Below are 15,497 nucleotides of genomic sequence, written 5' to 3' on the forward strand. Positions count from 1 at the left end.
GAGAGAGCATGAGAGGGGGTTGGGTCAGAGGGAGAAGCAGACTCCCTGCTGAGCAGGGAGCCCGATGCGGGACTCGATCCTGGGACTCGAGGATCATGACCTGAGCCGAAGGCAGTCGCTTAACCAACTGAGCCACCCAGGCGCCCTGAGAAAACAGGAAATTGATGTATTAGTATGCTACTTAAAGTTACAGTGGCAACCCATAGGAGGAACTTAAAATAGAAAGGGCTAGAGGTGGATAGGGGAGCTTACTTTTTACTTTTAACTTGCTATTTGTTTGTATTACTTCTAATGATAAAGCTAGTTTAATTGGAAAATGAAAGAAAACAAAGAACCAATAATGTTCTGAGTATATTTATACAGATAAATTTAAGTAATCTGCACGACAGAATTTACTTTTGACTAGATAATCCTTTTATTGAAATTTTACTTTTGTTGCACTTGATTGTAAGTCATTTAGATCCTACTAGTTTTTTTTTTTTTTTTTAGATTTTTTTATTTGTTAGAGAGAGAGAATGAGAGATAGCACGAGAGGGAAGAGGGTCAGAGGGAGAAGCAGACTCCCCGCCGCTCAGGGAGCCCGATGTGGGACTCGATCCCGGGACTCCAGGATCATGACCCGAGCCAAAGACAGTCGCTCAACCAACTGAGCCACCCAGGCGCCCAGTTTCTCTCATTTTTATAAATCCTTATTGACCAGGAAACATAATCTCAAGTGAAACTTTTTTGTTTAATAGCTCTTTTATCTCTATATAGAAATTAGGATTTTCGGTTGCCTGTAACTTTGAGATGGATTTCCAAAATATGGCATTTACCTAGTTGCACAGAAAGAGATGAAAACCTGCAGTTTATATAGAATTAAGCCAGGCATAATTATAAAATCCTTAATAAATGGTTCTAATTTCTAGAATCTTCTATGAATTTTAGTCATGTATACTATTTTATATTGTTAGGTATTTTGAAAGAGTAACTTTTTGTACCTCATACAGTATTTTTCATAATGGGAATAATTTTAATTCTGAGATGATAGGTCTGTCTCAGAGTAACCAAGATTTTGTTAATGTACAAGAAGTCACTTCAACAGGGGCACCTGGGTGGCTCAGTCATTAAACATCTGCCTTCGGCTCAGGTCATGATCCCGGGGTCCTGGGATCGACTTCTGCATCGGGCTCCCTGTTTAGCGGGAAGCCTGCTTCTCCCTCTCGTACTCCCCCTACTTGTGTTCCCTCTCTCACTGTGTCTCTCTTTCAAATTAATAAAATAAATCTTTAAAAAAAAAAGTCACTTCAACAGTAACTGTACCTGTGACAACAGTAAGCATTTCCCTGACAGTTCTATATTTCTTTTTCTCAAGTAGAACATTTAGTTTAATGCTTTCCCATTAATCAAATTATAGTGCTTAGGCTCAAGAATGAATCAAAGTCTGTGCTCAACTACGTTTTGGTAAATTTTTTTTTATGGATGGACTTCCTTTTTATTGAATGAGTTGATTATGATTAACAGAAACAAATTCAGTACATAAAATCTTGCTTTTCCTTTGATCTTTACTGTAAAATTTAGAGAATACTTCTTTGGAAAGTAGATTTTGGCACCTGGATACCATAAGCTTTTTTTTTTCTTTTTCTTTTTCTTTTTTTTTGTTAAGTAGGCTCCACACACCCAACATGGGGCTTGAATTCATGACCCAAGAGTTGAATGCTATACTGACTGAGCCAGCCAGGTACCCGGATACCATAAACTTTTATATTGCATATTTAAGTGACAAATTCTCTGATAAAACATTGAGTGACATTTTGTATATTCAAGATGATACAGTTAAAAAAAAAAGATGATACAGTTTTAATTGTAGTAGACTCTGTTTTGAACTTGGTAAATATTCCTTGTAGGCCAGAGGTGGGAAAAGAGGTGCTTTGATTTAACATTTTATAATACCGATTTGTTTCTGTTTTTTTCTCAGATTAATATTGTTGCCCCATAGGAGAGTTAATAGTGGCTATATTTTGTTCCAGTGCTGATAAAGAATTTTAGGAAGTTAGTAAATGAACTATCTGTAATTTACTGGATTAATTACAGATCTTTTGGAGATATTTCTTTCATACCTATTATGATACCAAATTTAATGGTATTCCAATTATTTATTTTTCTTGAGCAGCAAATACATGATTAACAGCAGGAACGTATTTAGGTTAATATGAAATATCTTTTTTCAGTTTCAGGAAGTAACTTAAGTTGTTGAATTATCTTTCCTATTTACTTATAATTTTAAAATTTTTATGTGCAGTTTCTTAATTTAGAAATTTATATAGCACTCTAAGTACTGAGTGAAACTGACTTCACTGTTCCTTGGCAGAAAACTGAATTTATTGAAAGGTATTTCAATTCTTGGACATTACACAATCAATACTGATATTTTTTTTGTATTTGAAATAACATAAGGGAATAAAAAAAGATTATAGGATATATAATAAAAGAACTAAGATATGAAAAGGCTGCTAGTGAAAAATTCCACTTGCGAATGAAAGTCTGGAATGTAATAATTTTATTATTTTCATTTTATTGTAAACAGACTAAAATCTGATCCCAAACAGAACTGCATATGGATTCCTTTGTTTGGCTTTCAGAACCTCTGTTCCTGGGTCCCCAGACCATCCTTTTTATGTGAGAAAACTAGCACACATCTTGTGTTCTGGTCAACCCATATCACCATATATTTTGATCCTGTATGTTCTTTTCTTAACTGTGATCTCTTATTCAGTCGACAGGTAAATATTGAAGTTTACCAGTGAGCCACTAAAGATAAATAGCCATTTCTTTGTAGAACTCAATCTGCTTGACAGACACTTAATTTCTCTCAGTGAATTTTTATATTTTTCAGTGTTGGGGACCTGCGCATGTCTCTTGATGAATTTATTCTAAGTATTTTATATATGTACTTTTTAATTTTTCATTATTTTAGTATTTTATATTCTTTAATGCTATTGTAAATGTAATTGTCATTTCAGTTTTTTCAGTTGTTCATTGCTGGTTTATAGAATTTTGTGTCCTGTGACTTTTGTAAATTCACCTATTAGTTCTAGTAGTTCTTAATAGAACATCCTTAGGATTTTCTGCCTAACAGTCACATTGTGTGTAAATAGAGACCATTTTCTTTCTTTTTGGTCTTTATGCTTCATTTTTGTATGTGATTTTATAGTGTCACTTAAATGTGAAATTAAGTGAAAACTCTAAAACCAAAATAAGGCTACGTATCAACACAAAAGTTAATTTAGTGTGATGAGTGATGTTATTTTGTTGAAACTAAATCACAGCTCAAACAAGAATTAGTCCTAATTCTAAGACTTCTTAGAATCACGTTGTTGCTCTCATTTGGACCTAAACTGACACATATTATGGCTGTTCACCATTTTTCACTATTTGAATTTATTCTTAACTCTTCCATTTTATAGTACACTTTGAGATTACTTGATCTTTGGTTGGTACAGATGAATTGTTTATGAATTATCAGACTGCATATACTTATTCAAACCTGAAATACTTCTTTATTCTGTAAATGCAAACTTGGGCAGTGGAATCTTTTAAAGCAGTTTTTTTTATTATAGTGTGGTCATGCAGAGGATCGAGAATGTTCGTCTCAGTTACATAGACATGCAAGTTTATTGAAAAGTTGGCTTCCCAAAACAGAGCTTCCAAAGCATAATCATCGTCCTTTCCCTTGATGATTTTAAAAATTTTGAATTTATTTTACAGTACAGAATTGGTTTGTTTCCTTTATATTCTTTGTCTTTTGCTTTCTTAATGCAAAATGATTGATCATGTTTTTGGGACAGTGCAGGTCAGAAGCTTATCTCAGTATTAAAGCACTTTAATGGATCTGGACAAATGTACAGGCTTTTGAACAGCTGGGGGTTTTATCCATCTGTTACTGCCCTTGTTCTATTCTCTAGTGTGAAATTTTCAGTCGTGTAAGCCAATCTGAGTAGATTGTATTCTTGGTAAGTAATTAATTTTCCTGAATTGACTGTAGTATATATTTTAACTATAGTCATTCTTCATATATAATTTTGTCTTTTTTGAAACATGCCTATCCCCCCTTTTTTTAATTTAAAAATGAAGTCTGATAATTTACTGGTTTTAACTTTAAATTTCAGAATTTAACACTTACCTCCATAAACAATAAAAAGAGAAGCTGGGCAGCCATTAAATTAATACCCTGTACAACGTCTATGTATTTCATATTTCTATAGCACTGTGATACTTAATATATTTGGGAGTTGTACTTTTCTAACTTTTTATCATGCTTTTTTAAAACTTTATATTGAATAATTTTCAGATTTACAGAAATGATGCAAAGATAATACAGGATGTTTCTGTATATCTAGTTTCTCCTAATATTGATATGTTACATAATGCTAGTGTGTTTATCCAACTAAGAAATTAACATTGGTACAGTATTGTTAACTACAGACTTTTTTCCAGATTTCCCCACTTTTCCCACTAATGTCTTTTTCTGTTCAAGATTTGGAGAACCAGTTTTGCATTTAGTTTTTATGTCTCCTAAGTCTTCTCTAAGCTATGACAGTTCTCTGTCTTGCCTTGTCTCTCACGGCTTTACCATTTTTGAAGACTGCTGGTCAGGTGTTTTATGAGGTGTCTTTCAGTGTTGGTTTGCCTAATGCTTTCTCATGATTAGACTGAGTTTATGGGAAGAATACTGCATAAGTGGTGTGTCCTTCTCATCTTACTATATGTAACTTAGTACTCAGTGATATTAATTTTGATTACTTGGTTAAGGTTGTGTCTGCTAGGCTTCTCTAATGTAAATATCCCTTTTTTCTCTTTGCATACTCTGTTCTTAGAAGCAAGTCAGAATGTCCAGCCCCACACTTTAGAGGACGAAAAGCAAGCCCCCACCTCATGCAGGAAAGAAAATTAAAGAATTTGTGAAATTCTTTTTGTTGTTATTTAGTTGTTATTTATTTAGCTCTTGTATTTGTTCTTTTTCCTACTTCTAGAATATTAATTTTGTTCTAGATCTATCCTACAGTTCTCTTACTTTTTTCCTTTGTGATATTCAGCTCTCTTTTTCTTGCTTTGTAATTTGAGGTAATTCTGGGACTTAATATTCTACTCCTTAAATGAGGCAGTGACCGTTTTCCCCTTTTAATTCATCTACTGAAATTTTCAATTTGTAAGTCAGATTTTTAAGCTAGACAAAAGGTGTTTGTTGCATTTGGGTCTCAAGTGACTGCCTGCCTGCTTTCTCTCTTTCTCTTTCTTTCCTCCCCCACCCCCCCAGGTATTCACTGGCTCTTTCTGCAGTTCTCTTGTATTGTACTTATTATGTTCCTGGTGCTTATTCTCATTTTCTTTTCGGATGGTGTGTCTTCTTAGATACACAGTTGCTTTTTCCCTTGTGGCTTATGTAGTCTCAGGTCTGGTTACTGAAATATCACTAATAGTGATGAACCTACCAGTGATTAAAAGGGAATAAGTTATTTACTTGTAACGTTAAGGGCAAGCTGTTGGCCCTTCTGAGGACACTGAAGAAAATTTCGTTTTCCAGCTGTTTACTAGATAGGGAAGTCTTAGCTCATCCATTATGCTCAGTCAAAAAGACGTGGGTTGGCAAGTAAACTTCCTTCTGGAGCTCATCTCCACAGGCCAAGTTCTGGATCTGGGCCTTGGTCTCCAATATCTGTTCAGCTCAAGGTGGGGAAGAAGCCCTATACCAGAGATTCAAAAGCCCTCAAATCCCCAAATCTGCCTGGTCAAGGCCTAGCTCTATTAATGGAAAATGAGAGAGGGAGGGATCTCTCTGCCAGTTGTTTTTTGAATTGTCGGTGATTATTAAAAGTAAGAATTCTGTGAGTCACTTTGGAAAGTTTGTGTCCTTAAAGAGTGTGTGTTTAAAGTGCCTTCTGAACTATCACTAAAAACGTAGTCCTTTAGGTGTACTGGACCATGGCTCCTTTTGTATAATTCAGGTTTTCTTTCTCCCTAACAACACACCAGTACATGTAGTTTATGATGTCAGCTCTGTAATATGTATCTCATTTTAGAACAGCACAAGAAGTTATCACTGATAGCTCCATACTGTTTAGTCTCATATTTCGGGTGGTCTGTAGTTGATAGCATTCCCTAGATCTCTCATTATATTTAAATACTTAATACTAACAATGTCAGGCTCAGGTTTAGATCTTGTTAATGTAAATGTGGGTTTTGTTGTCTCAAAGCCAAGGTATTGACCATATTCAGGAAGACCTGAGTTTTGTTGGTAGACATTTACTATGCTAAGGATTTCCAAATTCGTATGCCCACCCTGGAGCTTTCCTCCTGTCTCCAGACTCACCGAACTGCCTGTCTTCTCATGGCTGTCTAATAAGCATCTGAAATCTAATATAACTCTCCTGTTTCTTTGGCTGCCCCCAGCCTTCTCTGTGTACAGGTCACTACCCTTCCAGTTACGGAACTCATTCTTGATACTTTTCTTTCTCACTCCGCATCTAATCAGTTGATACATCAGTAAGTCAGTCTTGTTGATTCTGCTTTCAAAATGTCTCCCGAATTCAAGCTCTTCACTAGCTCTGCATCTTTGATCCCCATATAAGGGCTATTATTATTGAACTGGATTAATACTGTGCTAGCCTTACTGGCCTTCCCGTTCTCACCTTTGCTCCTCTACACTCTGTTACCAGCAGAACAGCCTGTAAGAGATCCTCACAAGTGAGACTAGACTGTTACTTTTTCATTCTTCTCTTGACACTGTTAGTATCAAAGTATTGATAACTTCAGAATACTCAGGAAATAGTCTCCCTTTTTCTAGTTTCTTGAATAGTTGGTGTTAAGTTTAGAATGATCAATTCTAGGACAATTAATTAAATGTACATCCAAAACCATGTGAGTCTGAGGGCTCTTGGCTGGCTCTTAATCTCAGGGTCTTGAGTTTGAGCCCCATGTTAGGTGTAGAGATTACATACATGCATTCATGCATGCATACATACATACATACGTACGTAACAGACAAAAACATGAGCCTGGTAGGTTTTTGTGTGGGGTAGATTTTTAATTGTTGATTTATGTTCTTTAGTTATTACAGGTCTCGTCGGGTTTTCTGTTTATTCTTGAGTTTGGTTTGGTAAATTGTATGTAGGCAAATTACATTTTTAGGGAGTTTTAAGGTTTTTAGTTTATTTTTGCATATTGGCATGAATAGTATTTTTACTTTTTAGTTGTATCAGTCTTCGTGATATTAAATGCATCTTCTTTTTAAATCAGTCTTCCCAGAGATGTTTCTGCTATTGTTAGGTTTTTTTCTCCCCAGACACTAGCTCTTCCCCCCAACACCAATTTTTATTTATTCTCTTTGGTTCTCTTTATTCTTGTTTTCTGTTTCATTATTTTCTTCTGCTATCTTATTTCATTCCTTCTACTTTTGGGGACTTATTACTCATTTCCTAACATATTGAATTGGATGATGAGTTCATTATTTTTCAGCTTTTTTTTTTTCGTCCAGTTTTGCACATGTAAATTTCTAAAGTGTTCGGTGGGGCTTAGACTAAGCATTTTCACTGTACTGATGTAAAAATTTTTGAATTTCCATTATGATCTTTTGGGAGACTTTTAGAAGTGTGTTTTTAGAATTTCCAAATGTGGGTACAGTGTTTTGTTGTTTATCAGTTTTGCTTCTAAAACTGATGTCAGAAAATGTGACGTTGCATGACATGGACTCTTTGGTATTTATTGAGATTTGCTTTCTAGTCTGACATATAGTCACCTTTTGTGGTGGTTCAGGGTGTACCCTATAATTGCCTCGGTTTTCTGTATCATGTATATTCAGTCTGTATTTTTACTAATATTTCTGATTTACCAATTACTTAGAGAAATGTGTAAAATTCTTCAGCTATAATGAGAAGCCTGTCAAATTTTCTTTATAATTCTGACAACTTCTAATATATGTAAATTTTTTTTAGTTTAATATTGTCACAGCTTATTTTAAAAATGTCTGTTATTTAGTATGTAGTGACCATTTTATCTCCCAACAATGGTTTTTGCCTTCAAATCAGTTTTGTCTGGTATTAATATAGTTGTGTCAGTCTTTATTTGGTTTGTGTTGTCTTTTCATTACTTTTAACTTTGTGTCCTTATGTTTTAGGTTGTTTTCTTGTAATCATGTACAACTGGACTTTTGAAGCATCTGAATTGTTATGTTTTCATTGATGAACATACATTTTTTTGATGCTTGATATAAATGTGTATTTCTGCTGTCTTATTTTATACTTCCTAATTAAATCTAGATCATTCAAGCCCCCCCACCCCCTACCCATCTGTTCTATTGGATTGATTTCTTTTTTATTTTCCTTTTTTTCTGTCCACTGAATTAGAAGTTACACATTACATACATAGATTTATTATAATACATGTGTAATTTATATATTTTAAATTTGATCCAGTTAAAAGTGTATAGTTGATTACTGTTCAAACTGAAATAGCATCTCTAACTTCTATTTAAATAATACATGATCCTCACTGATATAGCTGATCATCTCCCTTGAGTTAAACTTCTCTTTGTCTAACATATCCTTAAATAGTGCCTTTTTTTTCTTTTTTTTTTTTTTTTTTGGTCTGTACTTCTGGGGCTCTTCGTGGAGTTGATGAATTTCTCTGGTTTTTTTTATATCTGGCTAATTAAAGCAGGCTTCAGAATTTTTCATACAAATCTATTTGTTTCCTTCAGTTTAGAACAACTGAATTTTATGTTTAGGATGTTTTTTTAAGAGCTTAGGGCCTTTATAAAATTAGACTACAGCTTCCCGGTACCAGTTCTCTTTTTTCTTTTTTTTCTTTATGTTGTTGGATTTTTGTTTTTGTTTATCCTTTTGAAATGTGATTAATTAGCTAGCTTTGTGTCTGCTTTCATTTTGTTTTATTTAATTTCAGAGTCTCCCACTGATGTGTGTATAAAATTATTTGTAGCTATCATGTAGTAGGGCATTTATTTTATTAGCTTTCTGTATAAAATACTGTTCTTTAAGTTCTAGGAGTAAATTAAAATAAAAAAGAAAGGAATTTAGTAACAAAGAACTTAAAAGTTTTCTTCAGAATGTAAAATACAGTTTTCTGGTGCTGTCATAGGATGGGAAACTAATTTGACCATTTGCAAAGTTATTCATATTTATTATAGAACATGTATTACTCATGGAAAAATAAAGTGGGAGTAGTGAAAACGAAGAGAGTGAGTCTTATAATTTGTTTAAACACAGGTGGTTTTCAAAGTGTGTTCTCTGGACCAGCAGTGTCTGGATCACCTGTGAACTTGTTAGAAGTTCAAACTTACTAGGGGCATTTGGGTGGCTCAGTTGGTTAAGCATCTGCCTTCGGCTTGGGTCATGATCCCGGGGTCCTGGGATCCAGCTTCTCATCAGGCTCCCTGCTCAGTGGGGGAGGGGGAGGTCTGTTTCTCCCACTCCCTCTGCCCTTCCCCCCCATTTGTACTCTCTCTCTCTCTCAAATAAATAAATAAAATCTTTAAAAAAATGAAACAAGATGGTGCAAGCAAACTATATGATGCATTCACTTGATAGACATGCATAATGCTGGTCATCCCTTTTTCACAGACAGAAGTACTGTAGATAAATATTTGGTTAATAAACTTCGTGAAAACACTCAGTTTAACTTTTTGTTCAAGGGATTTCCACTTTCTTAAAGGAATTAATAAGGAATCATGTTTCTTGATACGAAAAAGTTACAATATGATGAATGTGAGAGTGTGATCTAGAGGAAGTTTGTGATTCATAGTATTTTTTAATTAACAATAGAATCTTAATGTAATGCAACTTGAATGCAATTTAATGCAACTCCTCCTTTCCTTCTAACTCTACCTAGCCAATAGTTTTCAAATTGCTTCAGAGGCCTTTTAGTCTATTTGATACCTCACCATTAAAAACTCACTGAAAGGCCAAAGAGACATTTCATATTCTCACCTTAAATAAAATCTCGTGGGAAAGTAGGGCTCTAGAGGGGGCCATACTCTCCTGAGATAAGTCTTTGTGTTTGGATTGCTTTATTTGAAAATGTTTTGTGGTAATCATCCCTCTCTGGTGTGTACGGGTAGTAGTAAATCTTTTTTAATTACTCCAATTAGTATTTGAAGAAGTTTTTGTGAAGATGGTTTGTATTATAGTACAAATAATTTAAATTCTTAAATAATGATAGTATATTATTAAAATTCTTTGTGTTTTTCTTTCAGGAGAGAAATAGAAACAAACAATAACCATATGAAGATGTCCTGTTAGAATTACAACACTAATGATGTAGACTCTGGAAATGCCTAATAAGTCAAAGAAGACGTTATTAAAGCTTTTTTTCTGCTTAAGGTGACATCTTTGAACTCTAACACAGAATTGACTCTTCTTGTAATGGTTTTCATCAGCGCATCTGCCCTTATACTCTCACCAAACACACTTGAGAACTGTAACTTTGTCAAGCACTTTCTGTCCTGAAGCTTTTACCAGTATCTGCTGTCTTTTGTAATTATGCATCCTAGCTAAGGCACAGAAGACTGAATGAATGCAAGGATTCATTAACTCTTTGAATTTGTTAAATACTAACAGTTAACCATTAGAAGTGGTTCAATGATGTAAGAGTCACACTGCTTCAACTTTTTCTTTGTTGTAGTTTTTAAATTGTCAGTTTTTAGCTATTTGACAGATTAAAAGCAAAATAATCATGCCATATTTAGTCCTGGAGTTCAAGTCTAAATGTTTATGTGAAAAATTATTGTAGTAAACTTTTAATATGGCAAAGCAACCTTAAGCTCTATTTTAGCCAAATGAAACATAATCTGAAATTATATTAGAACATTTCCCTTGTCTTCAAACTGTTTGGTGTAACAGAATATTGATATGCAGCTTGGTGGATTTCACCAGTTAATGCACATTCTTCTTCCCTCCTTCCCCCAATAATATGTATACTGAAAAATGTGCATTTGTCTGAGGAATTATTTTGTTTGCTACCACTTAATGAATCTCAAAATTTTGAGTAAATGTACCTCAGTCTAATCAGACTTTTTATGACCTTTATAACTACATTTAAAACCCTTAATTCCTTTTCTGGGTGTTTGCGAGCCTGATTGCTATCATGAAGTAAAAATTTATTACTCTAGGTATTCACTAGCTAAATAAACATAGTTCTTGTTTAGCAAGCATATACTGTTCCTCAACTCTTTTCTCCAGCTTTTGCAGTGTCCTGGCATCCTTAAAATACTTTGAAAATATGGCCTTGATCCATGGATTAAATCAGTATCTAAGTGAATGTGTTGATGTTTTATTGATCAGATCTATATAAATGGGAATACAGCATATATCTGGGTATTCTTATAGTTATCTTTTTAACATCTTATTTTTTTTTCATTAATTACATATCAACATTAATTTTGTAACTTGAAACAAATTGATTTTGTATAATTAAATGTGTCAAGCATCTGTATTAATTGATTTGATGGCATAAGGTTATGAAGATAATGTACTGCCCCTTATATTATTGTTCCAAAAGGAGAAAACTATGTAGAAAGATACATTAAGGGTGAAAATAGCAATATAGTAGATTTGAATACCTTGATGTTTTGCATTACTCCATTTATGTTTACATCATGTTTAGAAATGTTTTCATTTACTATGGTCTTTGGTCACTTCAATTCAAAAAATTTAGTGACAGATACTTCTTTGAGGCTTTCATTTATATAATTTTTTTGTACAATGTTTTCTTAAATGTACAAATACTGTATTCAAGTGGAAAAAAATACAGTATTTGTAGGTAATTGTAGCTACTTCACAGTTCTTTGGTAGTCCCAGTGTAGTTATATCAGTGTTTACTGAAGGGAACTCAAAATGTTAATGGTATATTACACTATAAAGACTTTCTTAAAGGAAAATTGCACCTATTTTACCTTTTTAAGAGTAAGCCATGAAATCTTGTAACATGTCTCTTAACTATTTATAGTGAAAATTGGCATTTGGGTATAGTCACCATAGCAATGTTCTACATCCCTAAGACTATATAGGTAGGACATGTCAAAGCTGACTGTTGTCACTCTGGAGGTCCTATTAGACAAAACTATAAAGGGGTGACCTTGTAGGACGGGTCTGAGTCCTCTCTGAGGTTCTCTTTTTCTTGGTGCTTTATTAGCAACTCTGAATATTTTTATAAAACTAGTTAAATTATAAGTGGATTCAAACTTGTTTAATTTACATTAGGTTTCTATGTAAGAAGTGTCACTCACTCAGCAAGCAGGCTGATTGCAATAGCCGACTCTGATGTCAGATGTAGTTGAGTAGTCTGCTCATGGTGAGGAGTACATCCCAGTGCCTTTAACCTGGATTTCTAATATTAAGTGAAATGGGTGCAGCATTCCTTTGGGAAAAACAAAACAAAAACAAAAAAACTTTTATCTTTTCAAAATTGGTAATTTTTTTCTCATTTAAGTTTTCTTCAGAGCACCTACCTTCTCTTCCTCTTTGGTCTGTCAGTGTATGGCAAAAAGTTTCTCTAAGTGAAATTATTACAGATTGTCTCAATAGCACAACTAACTAAATATTTCTTAACTGTAGGGACCAAAAGGGAGAGAACCTGGGCTCTACAGCAGGAGACACATCATCAAATGTTGGAATAATCACAAATTAAGACATTGGCCCAGTAAACTTCTTAATATTTTTCCAAGATCTGGTTTGAATGTTTCTTTTTAAAGTTATCTTATGTGGGTATTTTATTTTGAAAGGTATTATAGTTTGTATATTTAACAGTAAGGGGGAAAATGTAACCAAAATTAGTATTCTTTCTCTATACGTATTGGTACTTGAAGATTCCTTTCAGAAGAAACCCCAGCCTTTTCCTAATTTCAATACTTAATTCCTCATTTTAACTCGAGTGATCTTTCTAATTCAAAAGCTGTGTTCTTTTTGAATACCATGCATGGGGGTTAAGCTGATGTTAAAACAGTTTGCAATAAAAAAAGAATCAGCTTAAGTCATTTAATCATTTCAAGTGCATTCTGCATCCTATAAAAATAAGTTTGAAAAATTTAAGAGAATTGTGTTTTCATTAAGTTTTGCATATCTTTTGTTATGCCATGTAAATTCCCTTTTTCGTATGATTAAAGAAAGGTTATGATAAAATGATTAGCTCATTTACATTCACTTGTAGCAATTACATGAGAATTTGAATTTTGTCGTGTTTGGGTTTGTTCATTCCTGTGAATGATGGTACAGTTAGGTGAGATTTTCTGTTATGGTACCCAAACTCACCATTTGGTCCTCTTTAATCTTTGAGGGTTTCAATAAAAATTGTTCACTCATATCTGTGTTTTTTTCATTTTATCTTCAAAAATATGTATTGCCTGCCAGAAAACACAACATTTTTGTCTGTCCTATTACGGATTTCCTGATTGACGTTTCTCTCAAGTACAAATAGATTGTATCGCTTGTTTTAGTTGGCCATTTAAATTAAGTGGGCGAATTAAAGAGAGGGAGCATAACAGTTTATCCTAATCTTTATCCGCTCCAGTGAGCTTATTGAATTACATGCTCTTAATACTAAACTTAGAGCAAACGAGAAAGAGGCCTATTTGTTTTCATGTAACAGGAGGAAGTGGTGGTACCAGCTGTCTAATAACCCTAATCCCCCATTTTTGGTACCAAGGAATGCTTTTCTAACAGTCTGTATGTTATCCTTTGGGGTAGATAGAGCTTACGTAGATCGTGATGAATCTGGCTGGTGCATTGATTATTGGCTGGGCTCTAAGGCACTTGTTCTGATGAAGCAAACCAGAGTTTGGTTTTGTGCTGTCAAAACTTTCCAGATGCATACAGCATTGTTGGCATGTGATCGGGGCACAGTTTAACAGAATCACCCCAGGTGTCCCACACTGGCCTCATCAGAAACCACCTTTTTACTGGTCATTTCCTAAAGGGAGGGTTTGCATCTCATCAGCATATTTATATTTGAGGCTACGCATTTGTTGTTGGGACCCTAATTCTTACCTGCCTGGCTTTATCTTGCTTAGTGATACTAGGTTTAGTAAGTCTAGTTTAGGAACTAAAATATTCTTGCAGTCAGAAGTTAACATACCAACCCAAGGCTTTCTAATTACAGTATTTCAAATTGCGTAATCTTGAGGTGTATTCTTTTCTCATTCCTCTTGGTGTACTCGTGACAAGTAGAACTATATATCACCTACACATGGTAGTAGCAGTTTAAATAGTTTATTTATAAATACTGCACTAAGTTCGGAATTTGTCTACTCTCTAATTTGAGTTACCTGTACAGCATTGGGACTAAATGTAAATGAAACACTGTTTTTGTAAAACTTAGAATGCAAGGAAGATACAAGTGTGAAATTTGTAACACTGATGGGTTCCTCATCCCTTCTGCCACCGCACTTGCCCGTCAAAAGAACACCCCTTACATAGAACACACCTAAGGATGTAGATATTTGAATGTCATTTAAAAACATTATTGGCTCTATCTGACATGTCTGTAATCAGAATGGAATTATCATATAGGGGAAGATCTTAGAATTGAAACTTGAAAGACCAGACTTCGAGTTACTTCTAAATGGTAGGTTGACACTGAGCAAATTTCCTTTGTTTTAGTGCACTTACCAAGAGATTGGTGTAGAATGCATCCAAGGTTCTTTGCTGTTCTCAAGTTTCATAATTTATGATTTTTTAAGAATTTATTTATTTGAGACAGCACAAGGAAAGGCAGAGGGAGAAGCAGACTCCCCGCTGAGCAGGGAACCTGATGTGGGGCTCGATCTCAGGACCCTGAGATCATGACCTGAGCCAAAGGCAGATGCTTAACCGACTGAGCCACCCAGGTGCCCCTATAATTTATGATTTAAATAGCTTTGTACGCTATGACTTATTCTAGCAATGGTGAATATTAGGTCTTTTGAAAATAAGTTCGGAAACCAATATAATTTTTAATAGTCATCCTTTATTTTCAGAATATAAGTAATGAATACCCCAAATTAGACTTTATTCATTGTATTTGATGGGAATATGCTTCCCTTCAGTGAATTTTGAAGTTCAGTGGTACAAAATCCCCACGTTTTCCATAGTATTGATAAAAAGAGACAAGAGAATGTGTTCCAAAGAAATCCAAGGTTGGTTTTCTTTTTTTTTCCCATTATACTACCATTTTACATTATCCTTACGCATTTTTTTTTAAGTACACTATTTTTTTAGAATAGTTTTACAGAAAGGTTGGGAAGACAGTGCAGAGCTCCCGTCTACCTTGTGCCCAGCTTTCCCTTTTAACATCTTACATTAGTATGGTACGTTTTTTTACAATTAATAAACCAATTTTGATGACACATTATCATACTTTTTTGAGATTTTAAAGTTTTACCTAATGTCCATTTCCTAGTCCAGGATGCCATCGAGGATAGCACATTACTTTTAGTTCCATGTCTTCATAGGTTCCCTCTTGGCTGTGGTGGT

The 15,497-nt window shown here is 34.3% G+C and overlaps 1 protein-coding gene across 7 annotated transcripts in view; it reads left to right on the plus strand.

The window, feature by feature from the left end:
• Positions 1–13,348, plus strand: part of YTHDF3 (YTH N6-methyladenosine RNA binding protein F3) — a 39,817-nt gene extending 26,469 nt beyond the window's left edge. For all 7 annotated transcript variants that reach the window (XM_025870639.2, XM_073892817.1, XM_025870640.2 and 4 more), the window contains one exon: positions 10,247–13,348. In XM_025870639.2, coding sequence (XP_025726424.1) covers positions 10,247–10,270 — 24 coding nt within the window. In that variant the 3' untranslated portion in view covers positions 10,271–13,348. The remainder of the gene's footprint in view (positions 1–10,246) is intronic.
• The last annotated feature ends 2,149 nt before the right edge of the window (positions 13,349–15,497 follow it).

The sequence above is a fragment of the Callorhinus ursinus genome, unplaced genomic scaffold, assembly GCF_003265705.2.
Source record: "Callorhinus ursinus isolate GAN/ISIS: 27379988/994484 unplaced genomic scaffold, GSC_fseal_2.0 scaffold5, whole genome shotgun sequence".
NCBI lineage: Eukaryota > Metazoa > Chordata > Mammalia > Carnivora > Otariidae > Callorhinus > Callorhinus ursinus.